Genomic DNA, 24,862 nt, shown 5'->3' with positions numbered 1-24,862 from the left:
GCATGCTCTAATGCAGTTGTAGCTTTAATGACCCAAAAGTCACAATATTCCTTTTACAAGGACCTTTGAGGTAATCCTTAAGGTGTTTTAAGGATTCTGTGCTGGCTAGTCTTACGTCAACTTGATACACAAGAGTTATCTGAACTAGTTACTGATTCGGAGAGCCCCATTATCCCTGGGCTGGCAGTCCTGGGTTCTATAAGAAAGCAGGCAGGGCAAGCCAGTAAACAGCATCCCTCCATGGCCTTCGCATAAGCTCCTGCCTCCAGGTTTCTGCCTTGTAAGTGGCAGGTCGCCAACAGGGTCGCTAAACAAGAGCAGAAAGACTTAGAGCCAAGGGTACAGGCCCCAAGGCGACCTCACTCTACATCAATTCCACACCAACACCACTGCCTGCGCAGGCGCAGGCGCTCGGCAAAGCCACACCGGAAGTTCTCTTTGTGCCCCGGATGTGCCTCGGCAGCGATGGTTGCCAGGCGACGGGAGCTTCTCTGAGCCGCTGGTGCTCGCGAATGGAGGTGTAGAACCCGTTATGTATTGTGCCGCGGGTCGTCTTCTCTGAGTTCCCACGATGTTCTTCTACCTGAGCAAGAAAGTGAGCTTCCCCGGGGCCCTCCAGCGCGCCGCCTCCATTCCTGCATCCTCCCGGGACTGCAGGCGGCTGTCCCCGCAGGTTTTCCATCTCCCTGTCACCTATCTCCTTCGGCGGGTCTCTCTGAGCCTCGGTAGTCCTTGGCCGAGCAAAGCAGCTTTTTCTCAGGATTCTTCGCATTCCTGCTCTCTCTAGACTCTTGAGTGACAAACAGCAGATGATAGATGACCACAACGATAAGCGTGTGGGGAGAAGGGAGTAAGAACGGGGAGAAGGGAGTAAGAGCAATGATAAGGATTTATGTCTCATTTCCCGACTTCAAAGAATCCACGAGGTGATTTTTACCTCTGGCTTCCTTGGCAATCGCTTTCCTTCCTTTATGTGCTCTTCTTTACAGAATACTAGAGCTTGGGACATTTAAGAGTACCACCGTCATTTTCATAATAGCTCATTTTTTTTTTTTCTGCAGGACTTTACTCTTCGTCTCTCTCCCCCCTTCACGCTCTTTTTTGAGACAAGGATATTGCTGTGTATCCCAGGCCAGCTCCCAACTCCTGTCTAAGTCTCCCAAGTGTCAACACGGGCCACAAGAGTTCGAGTAGGTTTCTTTTTGGGAGATGCTCCTCAGTGTTGATATCTCCTGGATGGTGACCTTCCAAGTCCGTCGTGCAAAGCTGGTACCTCTGTGATTCTTGTTACAGATTGCTGTTCCTAATAATGTGAAGCTGAAGTGTATATCCTGGAACAAGGACCAAGGGTTCATAGCATGTGGTGGTGAGGATGGATTACTTAAAGTTTTGAGATTAGAAACACAGACAGGTAAGTGATCATTGCCAGTACAGATGTGTACAATTGGCAGGGGAAAAAAAAAAAAGTGACTGGTGTAATTTATTCAGTGAAACCGGCTCGTGGTATTTGTCATTATGAAGTTTGCAGTTTTTAAAAAGATTTGTTTTTATGTGTATGGATGTTTTGCCTTTTGTAACATGCATACAGTGCCTGTAGAGGCCAGAAGAGGGCACAGGATTCTTTGGAACTATAGTTAACAGATGGTTTGTCGGTGCTGAGAAAAGACCATCCGTTCTCTTCAAGAGCAACACATGTTCCCCACCACTGAGCTATCTCTCTAGCCCCCACTTTAACTGTTTTTGAGACAGGGTTTACCATTAGCCTGGGAAGTTACCATGTAGGTCAGGTTGCCTAGAAACTTCCAGGGACCCATTGGTCTGCCTCCTGTCTCATCAGATCTGAGATTACAGGTGCATGCTCTGATACCTAGGTTTTGTATGGGTTCTGGGGATATGAGCTCAGGTCCTCACAGGTGTACATTAAGTGATTTCCTGAGTAAATCAGCTTCTCAGTTCCTAAGTGCTTTATTTATTGGCATATTCTTTCACCAGGCCTTTTAGATTCAGCGGTTGCTGATAATGTGCTTTTTGTAAGATGTATATTAGTATTATCAGATTTTGTTATCATGCCAGCTTGGTCTTATTTCCACTTGATCTTTAAAAAAGTATCACACACACACTTTTTTGGGGGGATTCAAGTTAGGGTTTTTGGTTGTAGCCCTGGCTTTCCTGAAACTCACTCTGTAGATGGGGTTTATCTTGAACTCAGTGGGATAACAGGCATGCACCACTGTACCAGTGTTAGTGTTTATTCTTTCTTTCTTTAAAAAAAAAAAGATTGTATTTGTTTTATGAATATGAGTGCTCCATTTGCATGTACACCTGTATGCCAGGAGAGGGCACTAGATCATATATAGACGCTTGTGAGCCACCATGTAGTTGCTGGGAATTGAACTCAGGACCTCTGGAAGGAAGAGCAGCCAGTGCTCTTAACCTCTGAGCCATCTCTCCAGCCCATGTTTATTCTTTCTTAATTGGTACAGTGTTTTGTTGAGGAAGTTCTTGAGAAGCAACCAGGTAAATAGAACTAGTGGTTGTAGAAACCCCTTGAGGTACTTTTCTCTGACTGCTTTCAGAATAAAGAATATTTTTCATAGGTCTTTAAAAATGCTTTGATTATTTTTACTTTATGTGCATTGGTGTTTTGTCTACATGTATGTCTGTGTCAGACACCCTGGAACTGGAGTTATAGACAGTTATGAGCTGCCGTGTGGGTGCTGGGAACTGAACTGGGTCCTTTGGGAGAACAGCCCATGCTCTTAGCCACAAGCCATCTTTCCAGCCCCCTCATAGTATCTTAGAAAGTAGATTTCTTAAGGATTGAGTTTCGTAATTACCATCTTCACAATCCCTAAGGTTATCATGACATTTGTATATTTAAAATAAATGTTTTAGGTGCAACACATTTTCTAAACAACCGTAAAGTGTACAGTTCTTGTAATTTCATCCAAAGATGTCATGACCTTTCTTGTGGCTGTCCCTGCAGCTCCACACGAGGCCATGTCCTCCGGTGGTCTGCACAAGCCCTCTTTTGGTCCTTGGAAGGTGTGGTCTTTGCACTCGCTGTTTGTTATCCTGGAAGAGCAGTCATTTCCTGCATTTCTTTGCCACGTGTGTCATATCAGCTAAAATATTATTTCTTCAGAAAGCTTCCCTGGTGGCCCACTTCAGTCTAAATGAACTCTTTTAATTAGTTACTGTCTGTTATTTTGTCTCTACTTTCCCAATTTATAATTATATGTATATAATATCTGCTAAAATATTATTTCATCAGAAAGCTTCCCTGGTGGCCCACTTCAGTCTAAATTAACTGTTTTAATTAGTTACTGTCTGTTATTTTGTCTCTTCTTTCCCAGTTTATAATTATATGTATGTAATATCTGACCCTCCCACTACCATAAAATATAAGCCTTCTAAAAGGGTAAATAACAATTTTGTTTATTTTATAGCCAGAACATCCCATAGTGCCTGTATATATCCATTAACTTTTTGTTGAATGAATGAATAAACGTGCAAGTTTAGCATGACATTCTAGGAAACATAGTAAAAACTGGATTCTAAAATCTTGACTATTAGTACTTTACAAGTTTTTTACTGATCTTAATTTATGTCCTTAGACATTTCTATTTATGTTTTTTAATGAAAATATTAAGTAATGGTGGTTATATATTTAATACACTGAGCTAATAGTCTTTACACAGTTTGCTTTATTTTGCTAGAATAATGTCTTGCAAGGGATCCGTACATTATTGCTCACATTTGTACCAGGAGAAAAACAGGTCAGAATAAAGAACACTTAAAAAAATCACATATTACCTCATAAATACACACTCTTCCTATAACTCAGGACATGCCAAAATCTTGTAATCTTTTACATATTTAACCATAGGTTTTGTTGTTGTTGTTTGCTTGTTTTAGAGGACTCAAAATTGAGAGGCTTGGCAGCCCCTAGTAACCTTTCCATGAACCAGAATCTGGAAGGGCATAGTGGTGAGTCATTTAACCTTGCTTGTTTGTTTTTTGTTTTTCCAGATATGGTTTCGCTGTGTAGCCTTTGCTGTCCTGGAACTTCCTTTGTAGATGAGGCTGGCCTCAAACTCAGGAAGATACCCCTGTCTCTGCCTTCCAAGTACTGGAATTAAAGACATGTGCCACCACTGCCCAGCTACATTTAACTTTTTAATTTTTCATGTTTGAATAGCATTTGGACATTTTAGGTCTCCATCTACTTAATGTAAAAATGTCAAACAAATATGTTACATTAAATACTATTATTTAAAAATAATAGTAAAGTAATTATTTTTATTGAGACACAATTCATATGTGGACTATTCAACACTTTTACAGAAATTAAATATCATCTCTGATAAATCTGAAAAAAAAAAAACCTGGCTGTTGATTTATATGTTGCAAACTTGTGTATTTGTCTGGGAATTGTAAATATATTATTCTCTTAAAGGACCTGTTGTATGATTTCAAGTCAAAGGAGACAAAAAAGATATAAAAACAATAATTTAGTCCTTGGGTGTGGGCCTAGAGTGGGGAAAACAAGTGCCTTTTAGGGCACTGCTTTGACAGTTGGTGATATTTTAATGGGCTGTATTAGCTGATATTTCATCAGTGTTCATTTGTAATATGGATTGTAAAAAGATACCATTAGGAAATACACACTAAAATATTTAGGGATAAGAAAATGAAATCAGTCCGTCATAACCCAGAGGCTTAAGATGTACTCAGGAGTGTGGAACAGAGTGGGAACGGGCATAGAAAGAGAAAATAAATTACAGGATGTGCCAATCAAGAGCGGCTTGGCATCCTTAGACATTTCTATCCTTGGGAGTCAGGCCAGTTTGGTAATCATGGCTTTATCTGTTCCACATTAGTTCTGTGGCAGCGCTGTTAGCTGGTTGTCAGAGGGGCCCCTGAAGATGTAAGGCTGGGGTACATATGAAAGGGGATTTTGCATTGTCACACATAATTAGTAATATCAGTAACTGTATCCCATGAATATTTTTTGTATTCATATTTTAATTTTAGTGTTTAAGACTGACTATGCACAGACTATTGATTTTAATGTCCTCGTGGTGTTCATTTACACAAAGACACACATTTGAATGAATGATAGTCATGCTAGCGTTTCTGAATGTTTTGTTTTAATGTTCTAGGTGCTGTTCAGGTTGTAACATGGAATGAACAGTATCAGAAGCTGACTACCAGTGATCAAAATGGGCTTATCATTGTCTGGATGCTATATAAAGGTATATTAGGAGAGCGGCTTAAAGAATGCTTGTGTGTGTGTGTGTGTGTGTGTGTGTGTGTGTGTGTGTGTGTCTGCACGCTTGTGTGTGGGCATATGTATACATACCTTGGAGGTCAGAAGAGGGTATCAGGTCCAGTGAAGCTGGAGCTACTGGCCATTGTGAGTTGCTTGATGGGGATGCTGGGAATTGAACTCTAGTCCTCTGCAAGAGTAGCAAGAACTGCCGTCCACTGAGTCATCCCTCTAGCCTGTGAGAGCGTCTCTAAAGTTTTTAATCTGTGGTTTAATGTGCCAGACACATGGAGGCCAGAGGACACTTTGTGGGAATTGGTTCTCTTCACCATGTGGGACCCCAGGATTGAACTAAGGTTGTCAGGCTTGGCAACGAGCCCCTTCCCCTGTGAGCCATCTCGGTGGCTCAGGAGTGCTGCTTTGATCTTTCACAGACCAGAGTCTGAGCACAGTGTTTGGAAGGGGAAATATCATTTCTGAAATATACTTGAAACCAGCAGGAAGACTTCACCCCGTTCTTTGATCTGTGACCCTGCATTAGGACAGTGAATTAGGTGACTGTTGACATTACTACAATTAGAATAGTTTCCATATAAAATAACTATCCTCCTAGATTTCCAATAAGAATGAATTCCTTTGTGGCCAGCTGGAATTAATATTAGATAAAAACATATTTATGAAGAAGTCAAAGGCAAGACTTCCTTTACTGTATTTTTTTTTTTTTTTTTTGTGGATTCATCTCATCACTGATGAATGACTCACAACTTGTGCCTCTTGTCTCTAAGAGAATTGGTGGGGGATAGTTAGGGGAGGGGAAAGGAAGAGAAGGATTAACTTAGATGCATCTCTATTACTGGAAAAACAACTCAGTACACACACACACACACACACACACACACACACACACACACATATTTTTTATTTTATTTTATTTTTTGGTTTTTCAAGACAGGGTTTCTCTGTGTAGCCTTGGCTCTCCTGGACTCACTTTGTAGACAAGGCTGGCCTCAAACTCACATCGATTCACCTGCCTCTGCCTCCTGAGTGCTGGGAATAAAGGCGTGGGCCACCCCGCTTGGCTCATATATATTTTCTTAAGGCTGAGAAAGGCTTAGTTAAATATGTATAGTTGTAAAAAGACTCCAGATACCTCATTTTCAAATTTTTTTTTTTTAAGATTTATTTTAATAATGTGTATGTGTGTGCCCATCTGGTGGGAGTCTGTGCATGTGAGTATAGGTGCTGGAGGAAACCGGAGGCATTAGATCCCTCTAGAATTGGAGTTGTAGGTAGTCTGAGCTACCTTGCTTGGGCGCTGGAATTGAACTTGGGTCCTCTAGAAGAGCAGGTGTACATGCTCTTACGTGCTGAGCCATCTCTTCAGCCCCCAGTTATAAATTCTTCTGCAAAAATATCAAGTCGTACCTAAACCTTACTTTTAACATTTGCATGCCTCTGTGTGTGTGTATTGTGCGTCCAGCATGTTACAGTGTTCATATATTGTGTGTGCCCAACATGTTACAGTGTGTGTGCAGAGATGAAGGACAATGTTTGAAAGTCGTTTCTCTCCTGCCATGTGAGTTCCAGGCGTGTGGGATGGAGCACCGGTCCTCAGCCTTGGGGGCAAGCACTGTTACCTGCTGAGCTATCTCCCCGAATCCAAGTTTAAACAATTCAAAAACAGGCTGCACTTTAACTAGCGTTCTACATGCTTTAATGTAATTTGCTTATATTAATAATAATTGATTTAATAATTAATCACTACAGGAGCTTATGCACCATGTGAAGCTGTCCTTGTCGCACTTGTCCTCCCTCACTCTCTGAAATGCTCTCTGGGTGGAAGAGCTGAGCTTTCAGAACAGTCATCTATTTTAGTCCTAAAGAAGCAAATGACATTTCATTTTCTTAATTGACAAGATGAGAGAAAGAATAAATAAGAGAGGAACATTTGCTGTATTTTCTATGATAATCTTGAAGCAATTAGGAGTAATACCTAATCAGACTTGTGTTTATGGTGTGGATCTGAAGCTTCAAAGCTAAATGCCTGAGGGTATAGAACATTTTACAATCATTTATCCAACAGTGCAGTTTTAGAAGTTAGAGCATGCGCGCTCTCTTTCTCTCTTTCATTTTTACTTTTTTTTTTTTTTTTTTTTTTTTTTTTTGAGAGGGTCTTGCTATATGCAACCCAACCTGGCCTTAAATGCATGATCCTCTTGTTTCAGTCTTCAAGATAGCCCTGGCTGTCCCGGAACTTGTTCTGTAGACCAGGCTGGCCTTGAACTCACAGAGATCCGCCTGCCTCTGCCTCCCGAGCGCTGGGATTACAGGCGTGCGCCCCCACTTGATAAATGTGAAGGTTTTGACTGTAGTGCTTTTTTTTGAATTTGTGAATACAGGCTCCTGGTATGAGGAGATGATCAACAACCGCAACAAGTCCGTGGTCCGCAGCATGAGCTGGAATGCCGACGGGCAGAAGATCTGCATAGTGTACGAGGACGGGGCTGTGATAGTCGGCTCCGTGGATGGTAAGCCACTCCCGAGGCACTGGCCAGAAACTAGCACTGACTGATTGCCTTTGCCACTCCCGAGGCACTGGCCAGAAACTAGCATTGACTGATTGCCTTTGAAGATTTAAGTTAATTGTCATTCTGATTGAAAAATAGACACTAAGGAAGACAACCCTGTCATATGATTTGGTACCATTAGGGACCACCTTGTGGTTCTAACCTCTTACCTTCTCAAGACTAATCTATTGTTTCACTTTCCTACGGTGGTTCTGAAAACAGGTCACTTAATTTCTCAATACTATTTTAAGTATGGCCTTTATATAATTGAATCGATTAGGTTGTACAGAAATGCAGATTTTAGTTTCAAAAGTATAAAATTACAAAAATTTGTATTTCTAAATTGAACAGAACATGCCATTGACATATTTTATAGCCTGAAATATCCCTTTGTTTCAGATTATAGTACACAGATGAGACTGTCTTCTGTGAGTCTACATCTTGGTTTTAATATAAGAAAACATTTTATGCAGAGATTGGTTTAAAATCATTTTCATATATTCATTTGTGTGTTTGTTGCTGTCACATAATGTTGCTGAGAGCCTTGGAAGCAATAGTTGTAGTGTAGGAATTCATGGCACAGCAGTGAAAACTGTTCCTGACCCACATCAGAAGTGATGATAAGGAAATAGGCAGTCCCTGAAAAGCATGAGGGATTGTGGGATGACACGTAGAAACGCCACCCAACGCAGATGGGAAGAGATCAGGGAGGGCTCCCTGGAGGAGGAGTGTGTGTGTGTGTGTGTGTGTGTGTGTGTGTGTGTGTGTGTCTGTGTGCACACTGAGGCATTAGCCACCGGTAGGTTGGTTGATGAATGGCATGTCTCAGGGCTAAGGAATAGCTTTGGAGGAGAAAAGAACTTCACAAAAGACACTGAAAACAGAAGTCTTGGAGACAAAGGGTCTCCTTTGTGGAAGTAAGGACTATTAAGGAGGAGGGTGTGGTCCAAAAAGACAGGAAAAGCATAGGATAAGACCCCTTGTCTGTTGGGTTCAGCAACAGGCAGGCATGGCCTCCATATGATCTAGTGGAGTTTGGGCAGAAGGTAGAGTGGGGTGACTTGAGGGTTGAGGGGATGGTAAGGAAGCGAACCCTGCACTACTGTGTGAGTCTGTGAGAGGGTGGCTGGAAGCTTGGTAGGAATAGGGCAGTGCTAGAGAGGAGGGTGAGGTCGGAAGCAGTTTCTGTTAGGAGATAGATACATATGCAAACATTTGTAAGCAAGGACTTGGAGAGAAGAGTTGGAAGGAAAGGGAAGTGAGGATAATCTCCAGGGAGATCTTTGCAGAGTTGGGAAGGGGTGATCCTAGGCCTGGATGGAAGGACTGGTCACAGAGGAGCTCATCTGGGGAGCTGCCGTGTCCGTTGCTGGCACAGCAGGAAGGACCAGCTTGGATTCACTTACTGCTCAGGATGTTTGAGGATGTGAGGGGATGAAGGCCTTCGAGAGAGCTTGTATTTGTTTCTAGAGTAGATGACTCATCTCATAATTGGGAGTGAGCTCCTTCCTGCCTTGGGGTCCAGAAGAGGAGACAGTTTGAGACAGCTTCTATTGAAAAGGTCTCACTGTTACTTAGCTTATATTAGTGCTAATAAATATTTATTGACCATGCACAAATGCTATGAGGATTATGAGCAGTCTTTAGGGAAATCAAGATTCAAAAGCCATTGTTGGAGGATGGCGGTTCTGGGCTGGTAATAACTGTCTCTGCTTTGTTTTAGGGAATCGGATCTGGGGGAAAGATCTGAAGGGAATACAGCTGTGCCATGTAACCTGGTCTGCAGATAGTAAAATCTTGCTTTTTGGAATGGCAAATGGAGAAATACACATTTATGATAATCAAGGAAATTTTATAGTAAGTATATATATTCATTATTCTATTAGTATAAGTTTCTATGATTATTTTAGATGCCATTTATATATGTATGCCATTATTATGGTAGTTAACAGTAGTTTATAGAATTTGTCTTCAATACTGTTTTAATTTTCTAATCATCTTAAAAGTTAAAAGAGGGCTGGAGAGATGGCTCAGTGGTTAAGAGCATTGACTGCTCTTTCAGAGGTCCTGAGTTCAATTCCCAGCAACCACATGCTGGCTCACAACCATCTATAATGAGATATGGTACCCTCTTCTGGTGTGCAGGCACACATGCAGGCAAAACACTGTATATGTAATAAATATATAAACCTTTAGTTAAAAAAAAGTTAAAAGAAGAAAACCTTAGTTTTTCTTGTGGGTGTGGTGTGGTACTTCAGATGTGAATGGCTCCCATAGGCTCATATATTTGAACGCTTAGTCACCAGGGAGTAGAGCTGTTTGGGAAGGACTAGGAGGTATGGTCTTGTTGGAGGAGGCATGTCACTGGGGGTGGGCTTTAGTTTCCAAAGTCCATGTCAGGTCTCTCTGTGTGTCTTTGTCTCTGCCTCTGCCCTCTCTCTCTCTCTCTCTCTCTCTCTCTCTCTCTCTCTCTCTCTCTCTCTCTCCCACCCCCTGGGGATCAGGATGCAAAGCTCCCAGTGCTCTGGTGCTGGCCTTGCCTGTCTGCTTCCTGTCATGATGATCATGGACAAACCCTGTAAAACTATAAAAAGCTTCCAATTAAGTCTTTCTTTTGGTGGTGCATGCCTTTAATCCCAGCACTTGGGAGGCAGAGGCAGGAGATCTCTGAGTTTGAGCCCAAACTGGTCTACAGAGCTAGTTCTAGGATAGCCAGGGCTACACAGGGAAACCCTGTATCAAAAAACAAAAGAAATAAGAAGAGTTGCCTTGGTTATGGTGTCTCTTTACAGCAGTAGAACACTAACCAAGGCAGGGGTGGAGGCTAGTTGTTGTTTTGAGAGAGAGTCTTATGTAGACCAGGCTGGAACTTGCTGCATAGCTGAAGTTTTGATTCTCCTGTCCTCACCTCCTGGGTTCTAGAGTAGAGCACCTCCACCAAGCTCAGACTATGGCAGGCACTGGGTCTAGTGCAATGGCTGCTTGAATGCCAGGCAAGCATTCTACTAAACTACAGTCCTAGCCCAAGTTCAGTTCCTTTAAGGCGAATTAAGGTAGCAGAGTGCAGCCTTTAGTCCTGATTTCCTGTTGCTGCATGGGACAAGATGACAGTGCATTGGAGCGGAAGAATAATATGTTGTGTAAGTTTCTTTTTAAGTTTCTGCTGCCTGAATCAAAGTTTTGATGCAGGGTACCCAAGATATTGTGGCAACGAGAGCTTGTGAAAAGATTTAATACATATGAGGGATTCTCAGTTTCTAGAAAGTAGGTAACGCAGAGTAGGTGTGGTGGTTAGTGCTGGTTGCCAGCCTGGCATCATCTACAGCCACCTGGGAGACAAACCTCAGGCCACGCATGGAGAGGGATTATCCAGCTTAGGTGTACCCTCCAGGGTGTCTCTGAGTGATGCATTGTTGTGTAGGAGGAACTCTGGGTGGGGCCATTCCCTGTGCTGCATCCATCCCTCGGCTTTCTGACTGCAGATGCTTAGAGATCCTGCTGTGATGGGCTGCACTCTTGAACCTTGGCCTGAAACGAGGCCCTTTCCATCAAATTGCCCTTGTCAGGGTATTTCATCAACAACTGGAAAGGAAACAGACAGTGAGCTTGGGTAGCATGATCTGGAGAAAGTTCTGCCTTTGAGAGATGTAGCCATGCTAGATTTCTTATCTATTGATATGTCAGCCTTGTTTGTAGGAAAAATCATATCTCATAGTCCACTTCCTGGTGGAAGTAAAATTCCTAAGTGTTTCTTTCTCTTTTCCTTCCCTTTTCTCATCCCTTCCCTCCGCCTCCCCCTCCCCTTCACTTCCCTTTCTTTTCCCCTTCCCTTTCCCTCCCTCCCTCTCTTCCTTCTCCCTCCCTTCCCACCTTCTTTTTTTGAGACGTGATCTTACTACATAGCCCAGGCTGGCTTTGAATGTATGATCGTCTACTGTCATTTGTGTCTCATCCAAAACTCTGACCTTGGGCAGTGAGTGGGCCTGGAGGTCACATCTTGTGTGGGGATGGGAGGTGGGGTGGGTGTGTCTCCGTGGTCCTGCTACAGCCTTCCAGCTGCCAGCTCCATGGGCTTCAGCTCCAACTCCGCTGTGCGGCTGAATGGATTGTGGCCAGGCACAGTTGCTGCTGGGACAGCTGCTCTTGGTTACCTGCCTTACAAAAAGTTCTACATTAAAGCTAATCACACCAAAGCTGTGGTGAGCCTTCAGGTCCACAAAGACCACCCAAAGGTGGTGCATGCTTTTGACATGGAGGGTCTAGGAGATAAAGCCATGTACTGCCTCTGCTGGAGGTCCAAAAAGTTTCTGTTCTGTGACCTCACATAAAGCACAACGAAGAGCCTGGAGACAGCGTGGGGCCTCTGATCACCAGGAAAAAAGAAGCTTCATGGACAGTTGCCTTGCTGCACCCCAGCGTGTTGTGATGTCACTTGATCATTTAAGTAGAATGGCACCCACTCTGTCTGATTGGCCTCCCCGGCTTCTAGATGTGGTTGGTACTTTGCAAATCACAGCTTTCATATTCACGGCATCCTCCTTGCTATTGGAACAGTCTGGTACACATTTGTTGAAAGAAGAAGAAAAGGCTAAATCAACCTCATGGTATAGGGGTTACTTTGGTCTTGTAAGGATCCGTTCCTTTAAAATAATGGTTGTAGAATATAGCTGTATCTGAGGCTAATGTATTAAATTATTCTCAAAATCATGTACATGTACATTGTACTTAAGTTTAAGGGGGAAAATCACCTTTTCATGACTTAGCTAACATAGAAAGTAATACAGTGTGACGAAGTTGCATTGATTTTTTTTTTTTTTTTTTTAATGGCATAGGTGAAACCTGCCATGACCTTCCTGGCTGAGGTGATGACATGGATTCAGCTTGTGTGTCTTAATGTTTTCAGTCAGAATTAATTGAATGTTACTTTCTTTAACGTCACCCAGGTCAACAATAAAGGGGCAACAACTTCAAAAGAACAAAAATGAAAAAACAAAAAACACCTCTGACCTTGGCAGGGGGAGGAGAGCAGGGACTGCCTCTGACATGAACTCTGGTACCCATGATTTGATCACTGCCTCTTGATGGGGCACACAGAGGAAGGGGATGCAGGCTATCCTGATGAGGCCTGATAGGCTGTGGTCATATGGTGGGGGAGGAGGTCCCCTGTTAGAGGCCTGGGGGAGGGGAATAGGGCGGAAGAGGGAAGGAGGATGGGAAAGGGAAGGTAAGAATGAGGGGATAACAATTGGAATGTAATATGAATAAATTATAATAAATAAAAACCCTCTGTGAGTGCAGTTTTTTGTTTGTTATTTTATGTTTTGAGATTAGGTCTCCCTATATTATTGAGACTGACCTTGTACTTGCCATGTAGCCCAGGCTGACCTCAAATTTGAGATCTTGCTGCCTCAGTCCCTGGAGTGCTGGGATAGCAAGCAGGGCCACACTCACTTGTTTGTGGTTTTGTCCTTATTTTATACATAGGGAGAGGTGGAAAGGCAGGGAAGTAACTTATCTAGGTTTGGTGAACCAGTAAGTTATGAAACATGCATTTGCAGCCAGGTTTCAAGTCTTATTTTCATTGTTCTTCCTTCAATACTTGTGCAGACTCAGTCGCCAGTTTTACAGTGCAGTTACTAAGCCTAAGCTAACTACTTGTACCTAGATGAAAATGAAACTGAACTGCCTGGTGAACGTCACTGGGGCAATCAGCATTGCTGGCATTCACTGGTACCATGGTACTGAAGGCTACGTGGAGCCCGATTGCCCATGCCTGGCGATTTGTTTTGACAATGGACGATGCCAAATAATGAGACACGAGAATGACCAAAGTAAGTAGTATTTTTTTTTAAGTTGGAGAAGTTTAAACATATTTTAAAAATTATTCTTAAGATTGGGAAGTTCTCTATGCTAAGTCTCTATGCTAAGTTGTGACCACAGTTGGCATATTTGTTCTCTTTTTTTTTTTCTGACCAGATCCAGTTTTGATCGATACTGGCATGTATGTGGTTGGTGTCCAGTGGAACCACATTGGCAGTGTGTTAGCTGTGGCAGGTTCCCAGAAAGTGGTGACTCAGGACAAGGACGTCAACATTGTGCAGTTCTACACACCGTTTGGTGAGGTAAATGTGTTTCAGATGTATCTTCCCATTTAAAGCAGGTGCAGCAGGAAGCAGGAAAATGAGTAGAAAGTCCAGCCAGCCACACTTTCTTCGAGGGACATTTGAGCAGCAGGCTCCAGATAGCAAGTGTGTGTCTGAGTAGTGCTTTATAAGTTTTTATTTTATAGTGACCATTTATAATCTGTAAGTTTAGAAAACTAAATATCTGACATAGGAAATTATCATTTACTTTATGTTCATATTTCTAGGTTTTAATATGATACTTTGAATGTCTTCAGGTATTAAACTTATGTCTGCCTGTCCTAATCAATTTTTTTTTTCACTGTGAGACAGGGCTTCACTATGTAGTTGTAGTCCTGGCTGTCCTGGAACTTGCTGTGTAGACCAGGTTGGTCTCAAACAGAAATCCACCTGCCTCTGCCTTCTGAGTGCTAGGATTAAAGGTGTACACCACCACATTTGGCATGATCATTTATTTATTAAAAACCTATCTTAATAATGAGTCACAAGTGATAGATGCTAAAATGTAAGCATTGTTTTCATAAATATACAGTATCCTTCTTAGTGGTATTATTAATAAATTTAATTTTTAGAATTTTCTGGAATAGTATTGGCACATTCGAATCTTATATGTTCATTATAATACTTTACATTTCATTGGCCTGCCCCCAGCATCTAGGTACTTTGAAAGTTCCAGGAAAGCAGATGTGTTCACTGTCTTGGGAAGGAGGTGGACTGAAGATTGCTCTAGCTGTTGACTCCTTTATATATTTTGCAAACATTCGACCTGATTATAAGGTATTAGGAACATTTATGAAACTATTTTTTGTTTTGTTTTTTTGAAACGAAACCTGTTATAGCTTTTAAAACAAGAAACTAGTAGAATGGGGGAGGGCTTTTGTGCACGCATCTCTTAAATTAGTAAATGGCAAGTGTTTCTTGAATGCCACATATGGTTAAAATGGCTTTAAGAGTGAAGATCTCTCTGGAAACAGATGGCGCTCTCACAGGAGCAGTAGAAGGGCTATTCCAGGTGTGGCTGAGATGAAAGAGGTGAGCAAAGGAGATAAAGCAGATCCCAGCAGAGGAAGTGTTCCTGGAACCCAGGAGCCAGGGCCGTTGCTGCCAGGCAGGGACTGGGGATAAATATTCATTGTCTTCTTCTTCTTGGTGCTTTCTAATGGATAAACCCTAAAGAAACCATACAGCAAAGCAGCTCAAGGACGATGTTCACAGAAATCACCCCCCCAGGAGTTGAGAAGGGCAGAATGGATCAGAAGAGGAAAGTGAGATAAATGCTACCCTATCTAAACAAGCTTGAGCTAATCTATCTTCATGAAAATGTTAAGCAACTGAGGCACAGTGGTTTATGCTTGTAACATCATCTTGTGGGAGATGAGGGCAGAGGGGCTGTAAGTTGGATTCTATTAAAAAAAATCTCCTCAAGGTTCAGAGGTCATTAGAATGTGGGTTGGAGGTAGAGCATGCATGAGGCTCTGGGGTCTGATCATGGCACAGAACACACAGCACACACAACACACACAAAGAGCACATACGTAGCATAGCATACGCATACACAGACTACACACAAAGCACACACACGGAGCACAGCACATACACACAGCCCTCCCCCACATACAGCACACACACAGCATACACAGCACACACAACACATGTAGCACACAAACAGTACAGCATACACATACACACACAGCACACAGCACATCACAGAGCACACATACACAACACACACAGCACACATCCACAGCACACACAGAGCATACACACAGCATACACACACACCACAGCACAGCTCACACACAGCACACAGCACATACACAGGGCATACACACTGCACAGCACGTACACACACACAGCACAGCTCACACACAGCACACAGCACACACACAGGGCATACGCACCGCACAGCACACACACAGCACACGTAGCATACACATAGGCACACACAGCACACATAACAGCACAGCAAGAGAGCAAAGGGGGAGGAGGACATAATCTTATATATTTAAGTTTTAAAGGTCAAAATACCTTGGAGAAATGGTTCTAGGACTAGGGTAGATAAAATGTAAGATACGCATAGAGCATCTTATAGTGCTAGGTACCAAGGTAAAAGGATGCGGACATGGCAGACAGCACGCTATAGCTTACAGTAGCCAGAGCTGGACTGCGGTCACTATACGTGAGGAGTAAATAGAAGCAATGCAGCTTTCTGCTATAGTCCTCTGAGTTGCCTCTGAGTTGATAGGATGAATAGTCATCATTTCAGTGAAATAAATGGAAGAAAATAAACTGATCTTTCTTACAGAAGCATTGCAAATTGCTGACTGCTTCTCTAGGAGGTAGAGTCTTTCATCCTTCTAGCTTAGAAAGAGAAAAGAGAAGGGAGCTTTTCAGTGCAAAGCTGGCAAACCCCACTCTGGCCAAGGGAAGAGGGGCAGCACCCTCAGTGATGTCATGTGGAGATCATAAATCCTTCATATGACATGAGAGGAGCACTTGACTTCAGTGGTGCTTTTCCTGCACATAGTAACTGTGTAGGCCTGAGAAACACACCAGACAGACCCAGGGGACAGAGAAACCAGCATAACCCAAAGGAGCTCAAAGACATGACAGCGGAGCATAACGTAGCCACCATGAGATTCTGGGGTCTCAAAGGGACACTAGGCATAGCTAATCAAGAGTGTGGAGCCTAGTGACGCTAGGTTCTTAGCTGGGACAAATGTGCCACAGTCATGTGTAATGCTAGTGACGGGAATGGAAGAGGGGTGTTCGGGAACTCAGTATCTGAAGTTTTTTAAAGCCAAAGTTGATGTTAGTAAGTGGTATAGGAAGCCTGTACGAGTGGACTTGTAATGACAGCATAAGCACAGTGCCGAGGAGCGCATAATGTCTTCAAGACTCCATGTGAATGTCCTAGCACCCTAGCAGAGGGAAAGCTGTGAGTGTCCATGTTCAGTTCTCAGTGGGTTCTGTGATGTAGACATTCAGGGAACAGTTGTAGCTAAAAGAGCTGAACATGATTATTCCTCAGGATGTTTGGGGCGGGGCTTCTGTAACTAGTTTTAGATAAACCACGTAGAAATAAAATAAACATTCCGTAAAAAAACATGGACAGGGAAGGCACTGTGGTGCACACCTTTAAGCCCAGCACTTGGGAGGCAGAGGCAGGTGGATCTCTGTTTGTGGCCAGCCTGGTCTACAGAGTGAGTTCAGGACAGTCGCGACTACAAAAGAAATTGTCTCAAAAAACAAAAAACAAACTATAACAGACAAAACAACAACAAGAACAAAAACCATGGACAAGGAAAAGGCAAAGTATCTATTTTGAATTTGTCTTGGAGACCTGGAATTCAATCTCTTGATAGCAGTTGGTTGGTCACTTTCTAGGCCACCCCAAAACAGGGGTTAACTAGTGACAATGTTTACCACTGAAGCTTAATGTTCAGAAATTAAGGAAAGTTAGATAAGCTAAACTTATTTTTAGAATGTTCTTCTTAAAATGCCTTTTTTGTGACTTTTAGATTTTTTTGATAGTATTAAAGGACCTAGTTTTCAGCCCTGATATGGCAACTGGTACACTATTTTGAAAGTAAAAATAAAAAATGTGATTTTTCTCTCCCAAACTAAATATTCTCTCTTTCCTTTTCTTTCCTCCTTGCACCTATTTCTTTCCTTTCTCCATCCCTAGTGGGGCTATTGTTCCAACACTGTGGTTTATGCGTACACCAGACCTGACCGTCCTGAGTACTGTGTTGTCTTCTGGGACACAAAAAACAATGAGAAATACATCAAATATGTCAAGCCTCATCTCTATCACCACGTGTGGTGATTTCTGCATTTTGGCTACAAAGGCTGATGAAAATCACCCTCAGGTAGGGACCTTTTGGTATTTTGAGATCCAGATGTGGTGTTAGCAATGGGCAGAGATGGGCTCTAGTTGCCTGCCTCCTCAAGCACGGGCACTGGCAAGGATAGAACATTCACTCTCCTGAGCATGCCTATCTGAGCCTGTTTCTATGTGCCTTGATTCTTTTCCCCTACCAGCCAGGCACTCATAGTGCCTGGCTGCTTCCATACTGCTTCCATACTGAAGCTCTTTGCCTCTGAAATATGTCCCAAGGGAAAACAGATATCTGGATGTCTAGGAGAAATACTGATGGAGTTACAAAGGAGTCTGGGAGCTTTAGATTTTGAAAATGAAAATAGATTTATTTTCATTTAGAGATACAAGGCCTTAAAAATTAATATCATAGCATAAAACAATACTGTGTTTTTTAAAATCATGCTAACAATTTGAGAATTTGCAAAAGTATGTATTTGAAAAGAAGACTACCAGTGTCTTTGGCTGGGTTATGATGTCAAAGTACAGAGATTAGGTTAAAGGTGACTATTTGAACAGCCCCACTTGGCGTTGTTTTTTCCTGAAATACACTAAAGCAGTAATACAATTATTTTTTTTTAAAAAGTCACAGGCCCATAGGGGCTGCCAAAGAGAGGTAGTGGCAGCAAAGTGTGGAGGTTGGAGAGTAAGTGAACCAGGGACATTACTTTAACAGACCTAAGAACGACATTTGTGGAACACACACACACACACACACACACACACACACACACACACACACACACACACACACAGAGGAACAAGCAAGGTCCAGGTCTCTTCTACAAGACAGAACTTCCAGGTATGGCCTTATTGGATGGGTGCTGGGAACTGAACCCTGGCCCTCTGCAGGTGCTCCTAACCATTTAGCCATTGCTCTGGCCCAGGTAGAGCAATTCAGAAGCACCCTTGTCTCAGAGCAGCCATTGGTATACTCACACAGGTCAGAGACGTCCACACATAAAACCAGAAAAGGAGAGATTTGGAAATTACAAAGCTGATAATTACATTGAAGAGTTTGCCAAGAAGGTGTACAATAAAGTGAAGGAAATGCTAAAGAGCAAAATGACAAGGAAATGGAAAATAGTGAAAATGTCACGAAAGCTTAACATTTGAATAATAGTACTAAAAAGAGTGAATAGACAAAATGGAGGATGGGGGCTGTGGGTGGCCCAGTGGGTAAAGCCTTACTGTGCAAGTGTGAGGACTGGGGGTTGGATCCCCCAAACCCACACAAAAGCTGGGGGGCATGCACCTGACTACTCCTGAACTGGGAGACTCAGAGAGGAAGTCCCTGGGGCAGTTTGCTGGCTAGACTAGTTGACTCATTCAGTCTTAGGTTCAGCAAGGGATCCTGCCCCTAGTCAATAAACTGCAACATGATGAGGAAGTCAGCTTCCGCCCTCCACATGCATGTGCACAAACATGCACTTCCACATGTGAGCGTGTACACACACACACACACACACACACACACACACACACACACACACAATTCCCTTGAGTTCCACACAAGCAAAATTCCCTTGAGTTCCTCCATGGGAAGAAACCAAGTTCAGTGACTGAAAATGTTTCTACATCAAGAGATGTTGCCGGGCGTGGTGGCACACACCTTTAATCCCAGCACTGGAGTGGCAGAGGCTGGTGGATTGCTGTGAGTTCGAGGCCAGCCTGGTCTACAAATTGAGTCTAGGACAGCCAAGGCTACACAGAGAGACCCTGTCTCAAAAAAAAACAAAACAAAAGATTTGTTATAAAATAAACACACTGAAATTAAAAAAAAAAAAAAAAAGAGATGTCATTGCGAGTTTCAGAACACTGGGGATTAACCCTGACAACACAACAAAACAAAACCATAAAACAACCCACCACCCCAGCTTTTCAAGAGAAAAGCAGATTCCTGAGACGATACATCAGGATGGCATTCAGCTAGTCAACAGCAGAGGTCTGGAGACTTGTCCTCAAAACTGAGGGAAAATGATCCCCTGGCTTGGCTTTCTCATTGTAGCAAATTACTAATGTGAGAATGGAAAACTGACTTTTCAAATGTGCAACGTCACCAAAAATTTTCCTCCCCAAACTTACCTATCTTAGGGGGTTATTTCAGGAGACAGGGCACGAAAATGAGGAATAAACCAAGAAAGCGGAGAAGGTTCAGGTGGTGAAGAGTGTACGGCTGACCACTGAGGGACGCACCCAGGGTCTCCAGTGAGAGGACAGGCTCCAAGAGGAAGCTCGGTGGACTTTATCACTCCATTGCTTCATGCCAGACCCCTTGAGAGAAAGATGCCTAATTGGGGCATAGTTGGAGATTCAAGTTAGTAATAAATACACGGAAAGCTGAGCATAGAGAAAAACCAAAACCATAAGCCCCAGCCTGTCTGTGCTAACAAGGACAGTAATGCATGCCTGTGTGGGAAGTCGCGATGTGGTGGAGGGATTGCTGTGAGAGGCCGTGAGTGGCCAAAGTTGTGCGACCGCTGAGGCTTTACACTCCAGGAGCTCCTACCCCAAGAATCCAATCTCAGATTCTGACGTGAAATCTGAAAAAGTTGTGTTTAAAGCAGAAACATGTGGGGCAGGGGAATGGGGAAGTGGGTGGAGAGCGCTGAACACTTCCTATTCCCAGTGACAAAGTGATGAACAATGCACTAGACCGAAAGGAAGCAAGAGGGGCCTCTGGGGACATACCACCTAGAAGCTGTTTACTGTGGCTCCTACCTGTAATTCTAGCTTAGGAGTCCATGGCAGCTGTGACAGACGAGTGCCAGAGTTCAAGGCCAGCATGCGTTACAAGGTGAAATCTTGTTTCAAAACACCAACACCCAACCAATGAAAAGCATACTGTGTTGAGAGTTGTGACATAATAGAAGGCTGCGTTAGAGCAGTGGTTCTCAACCTATGGGTCAGGACCCCTTGGGTGTAGAACAGCCCTTTCACAGGGATCGCATATCAGACATGCTGCATATCAGATGTTTTTACAGTATGATTCATAATAGTAGCAAAGTTACAGTTAGGGACTAGCAACAAAAATAACTTTATGGTTGGGTCATCACAACATGAGGAACTGTAGTAAGGGGCTGCAGCATTGGGAAGGTGGAGAACACTGCACTAGAGGGAGTAGGAAGTGGGTAGATGGCCAATTAAAAAAAAAAACTCCTGTGGAGTAGTTGACTCTGGAAATTTATAAATTGATATGACTGTTACCAGGAAAGTTAAAAGCACACTTTTGTGTTATGCTAAAGCAAGATAAGCCCATTTTAAGTAGTAGATGGTAATTTTTGTCTGGTATCTCTTAGTTTATGTTTATAAAGTTACTCAAGTTTTAAGACATTGGTAGAAAAATATATAAATGACACAGAATTGATATGAAGTTGTTTAACTGGGTAGGAAACCCTTTAAGTGGGACAGTCTCGTTAGGATGTGATACAGTAACAAACCTTTAAGTGGGACGGTCTTGTTAGAATGTGATACAATAACAAACAGTTCAGATGAAATTTCCAACTCAGAACAGTGTAATGTAAAATGTTCATTGCGATTTTCCTGATATCAGTCATGATTGTTGGATATGAGTCATTGACCCTGAATTAATTGCGTTTTTCTGAATTTCTCATACCATTTATATATTGCTTCAAAGGAGGAGAACGAAATGGAGACATTTGGTGCAACGGTAACACATTCCTTTAGCTTCTGTAAGCTCCATAGATGGTGGACGTGGGAGTGAGTTATGGTGCTACAGCGTCAGCACATTACAGGTGTAATGATGGAAGAGGCTCGTCTACTTGTTTTCTTCTAAACTGTGGAGTTCTGTTACAGTGAGAAATGAGCCTTAATTTTAATTCATGATTTTTAATAGTCAATGCTGTAGATGATCTTTCTTTTTGCCTGCTGTTCTTTGTACGGAACATTTTTATCAATTATTTCCAAGTTAGTCATACCTGAGAGAAAAAAGCCTGATGTGTAATGCATATGCCCTTTATCGTTCGCAGCATAAGCGCTGATATTCTTTTTCTTTTATCTGTTCGCAGTTTGTGCTAGTTCTTTGCAATTCTATCGGCACACCCTTGGACCCTAAATACATTGATCTTGGTAAGAGAATGTTAATTTCCATTTCCTTTCTGATCATGTTTTTTTTAACACCAATTAAAAAGTCCTAAAGGGCTGGAGACATGACCCATTGGGTAGGAGAGCTTGCTGTTAAAGCAAGAGGAGCGAGTTCAAATCCCCCACCACCCACGCAAGAGCTGGGCATGGCCACACATGCATGTAACCTCAGCGTTGGGAGGATTGGGATGTGTGGATCCCAGGAAGTGACTGGCCAGATCGTCTAGCTGGACCAGCTTCAGCTTCAGTGAAAGGCCCTGTCTCAAGAAATAAGGTGGGTAGTGATAGAACGAGATACCAGCATCTTTCTTTGGCCTCTGCATGAGCACACATGAGTGTGCACACCCACACACAAATGTGTGCATGGATCACACACCTTCCCACCTCTGCTAATGGTACTAAAGTGATAGTCTGTAAATAAGAATGGCCATAGCTTCTGGTCATGAATAGTACTGTTGATACCTGTTCTCATGACAGATCGCTCAGTCCTTCCTTTCACTCCGAAAGCATCCTGATTAATATAGTAACCTGTAAGGAAGGCTATTGTATCTAAAATTCATAGTAATTCCACAATTGCAGCATTTCCATCATTTGTCTACATAATTGTATAGGAATTGGCATGCAATGCAAAATTAGTATGCAATAAGCAGAGTTATAGAAAGAATTTTGCTCTTAAACCACTTTATTATTAATAAACTGCTTGCAAATACTTCTCTCCCATAAAAACACTTTAGCTGCTTATAAAGTAGGCTTACTTTTTCCAGAGCTTTCTAATGAAACCAGTCTACTGATGAGAAAGTTTTAAGAATTGCCCATTCTGTTTCTGAGGACATTGTTGCTTTAGTTGTTCCCTTCCCTCTATCCAATAGATAGGAAAGAAACTCTCTGCATAGTTTTAAGTCTTATTCTAAGACATGTATTAAAACCATTAAAATAGTTTTCTGCCATTTCAACTTCCAAGATTAATGCCTCTCTTGTAAAATGTACTGCCATATATTGGACGTGGTGACAAAAATAATTGAGTCCAAAAATGGAAAAGCCATTGAATTTTTTTCTGACTCTGAGAGACTAGTCATTTATTTCAGATTAGATATTGCTTATTAAATCGTGTTAGTGGGGCTGGGGAGAGGTATTTTTTGGTTTTGCTCATTATCTTTTTTCTTGACAGTTTCTGTAGAAACCTACAGAAACCTTATATTAAGTACGGTTGGCAGGATTCTCCTGTACTCAGCATGACGTGTGCCAGTGCACTCTTTAGGTGTTATTCTGTGGAGCCCTTGTACTCACTTAAAAATCATTTATTTATATACTTTTAAAATGTAGGAGTGCAGTTTTTGATCACTTCCCTCTGGTAGGACTGCCTTGCCAGGCCACAGGGGAAGAAGACACACTCAGTCCTGATAAAACTTGATGAGCTAGGGTGGGTGGGTGGGCCTCCCGTATTCTGAGGAATAGGGGAGAGGGGTGGGCGAAAAAGGAGGGAGGATGATTCTGGGAAGAGAGGAGGGATGGGGCTATGACCTGGATGTAAAGTGAATAAAAAAAGTAATTGAAAAAAAAATGTAGGAGGTGTGCTCTGTCTGCATGTACACCTACATGCCAGAAGAGGGCATCTAATTCCTTTATAGATGGTCGTGAGCCACTATGTGGTTGCTGGGAATTGAACTCAGGACATCTGGAGGAGCAGCCACTGTTCTTTTTTTGTTCTGTTTTTTGAGACAGGATTTCTCTGTATAACAGTCTTGGCTATCCTGGACTTGCTTTGTAGACCAGGCTGTCCCTGAACTCACAGAGATCCTCCTGCCTCTGCCTCCCTGAGTGCTGGGATTAAAGGTGTGCGCCACCACATCTGGCTGCAGCCACTTGTTAACTGCTGGGTCATCTCACCAGCTCCACAACCACTTTGTATGCTTCTTCCAAAGTACTTCGCATCCTGTCCTGCTTTTCTGATTGTGATTGTCTGACTTCCTCACATCTTAAAGACCTATGCCTAGGTAATTTTCATATTCCCAATCCCTAACCATGTGCTTGGCTCTCTGACAAATGTTTTTGAGTGCATGGACAGTGTTTGTGTCATGTAAACTGCAAGTGATTATTTAGCAAACCACCAAAAATATATGATTTCAGAAACTATAACAGTACCTGAGGAAAATAAAGGGATTATGACTTTTCTTATGGGGATGTATTAATAAATAAGTCCTACTTAATCAGTTGAGCAACAGTTTACTGCTTCTGTCTGTGCCGTGAGCCAGGTATTGAGCTGGTGACTTGGATAAATGGATGTTGGTGTGTATGGATGTCTTATAAGAAATACCTATAAGTGCCAGGTGTGGTGTTGCACACCTTTAGTCCCAGCACTCAGGAGGCAGAGGCAGGTGGATCTCTGAGAGTTGAGAGCAGCCTGGTCTACAGAGTGAGTTCCAGGACAGCTAGGGATACATAGAGAAACCCTGTCTCAAAATAAAAGCAAAACCAAAACCAAAACAAAGGGAATACCTGTAAAGTATTTCTTCAGGTGGCATTTGAAGGAGAGCAGATGGTGTGAGGTGGGGACCAGCCTGCCTGGGCAGCAGGCGTTTGGGCAGGTTTCTAATGATGCTTTTCATGTATTCCAGAGAAAGTTAATTTGATGCAAACATTTCAGTTTACCAGCTCTTTAAAGTGCTAAGAAATGAATAAGTGGTGAAGTGGGGGAACAATTACAGATGCAGGAATTTATCCAGCCCTTAGCATTAAAATATTACAAGCAGGTTTTTCTTATATGTGAATTCCTAAATTGTTTTAAATTATTTTACATCTTGGCTTGGCTAATAATGACTGCCTATTAGTGCTAAGGCTCATTTGAGGGAAGTGTAATTTAAAAAAAAAATTTCCCTCAGTCATCTTTCTACATCTA

General features: G+C 42.5%; 1 protein-coding gene and 1 pseudogene across 1 annotated transcript; both read left to right on the top strand.

Annotated features, from left to right (window-relative positions):
* Positions 1-452: 452 nt before the first annotated feature.
* LOC127186659 (WD repeat-containing protein 35-like) lies at positions 453-21,951 on the top strand (the record flags this gene model as incomplete). Its single annotated transcript, XM_051142895.1, is given in 12 exon segments — positions 453-595; positions 1,294-1,411; positions 3,919-3,990; positions 5,166-5,258; positions 7,672-7,800; positions 9,563-9,696; positions 13,505-13,670; positions 13,816-13,961; positions 14,634-14,759; positions 17,671-17,783; positions 17,785-17,854; positions 21,891-21,951. Coding segments are annotated over 12 exon segments (1,252 nt in total), but the record flags the coding sequence as incomplete, so codon positions are not given.
* On the top strand, positions 11,907-12,265 carry LOC127186656 (CDGSH iron-sulfur domain-containing protein 1-like; annotated as a pseudogene).
* Positions 21,952-24,862: the final 2,911 nt, after the last annotated feature.

This window comes from Acomys russatus, unplaced genomic scaffold (assembly GCF_903995435.1).
Source record: "Acomys russatus unplaced genomic scaffold, mAcoRus1.1, whole genome shotgun sequence".
Taxonomy (NCBI): domain Eukaryota; kingdom Metazoa; phylum Chordata; class Mammalia; order Rodentia; family Muridae; genus Acomys; species Acomys russatus.
Note: the sequence above shows the minus strand (reverse complement) of the source record. Positions and strands in the feature narration are given on the sequence as shown.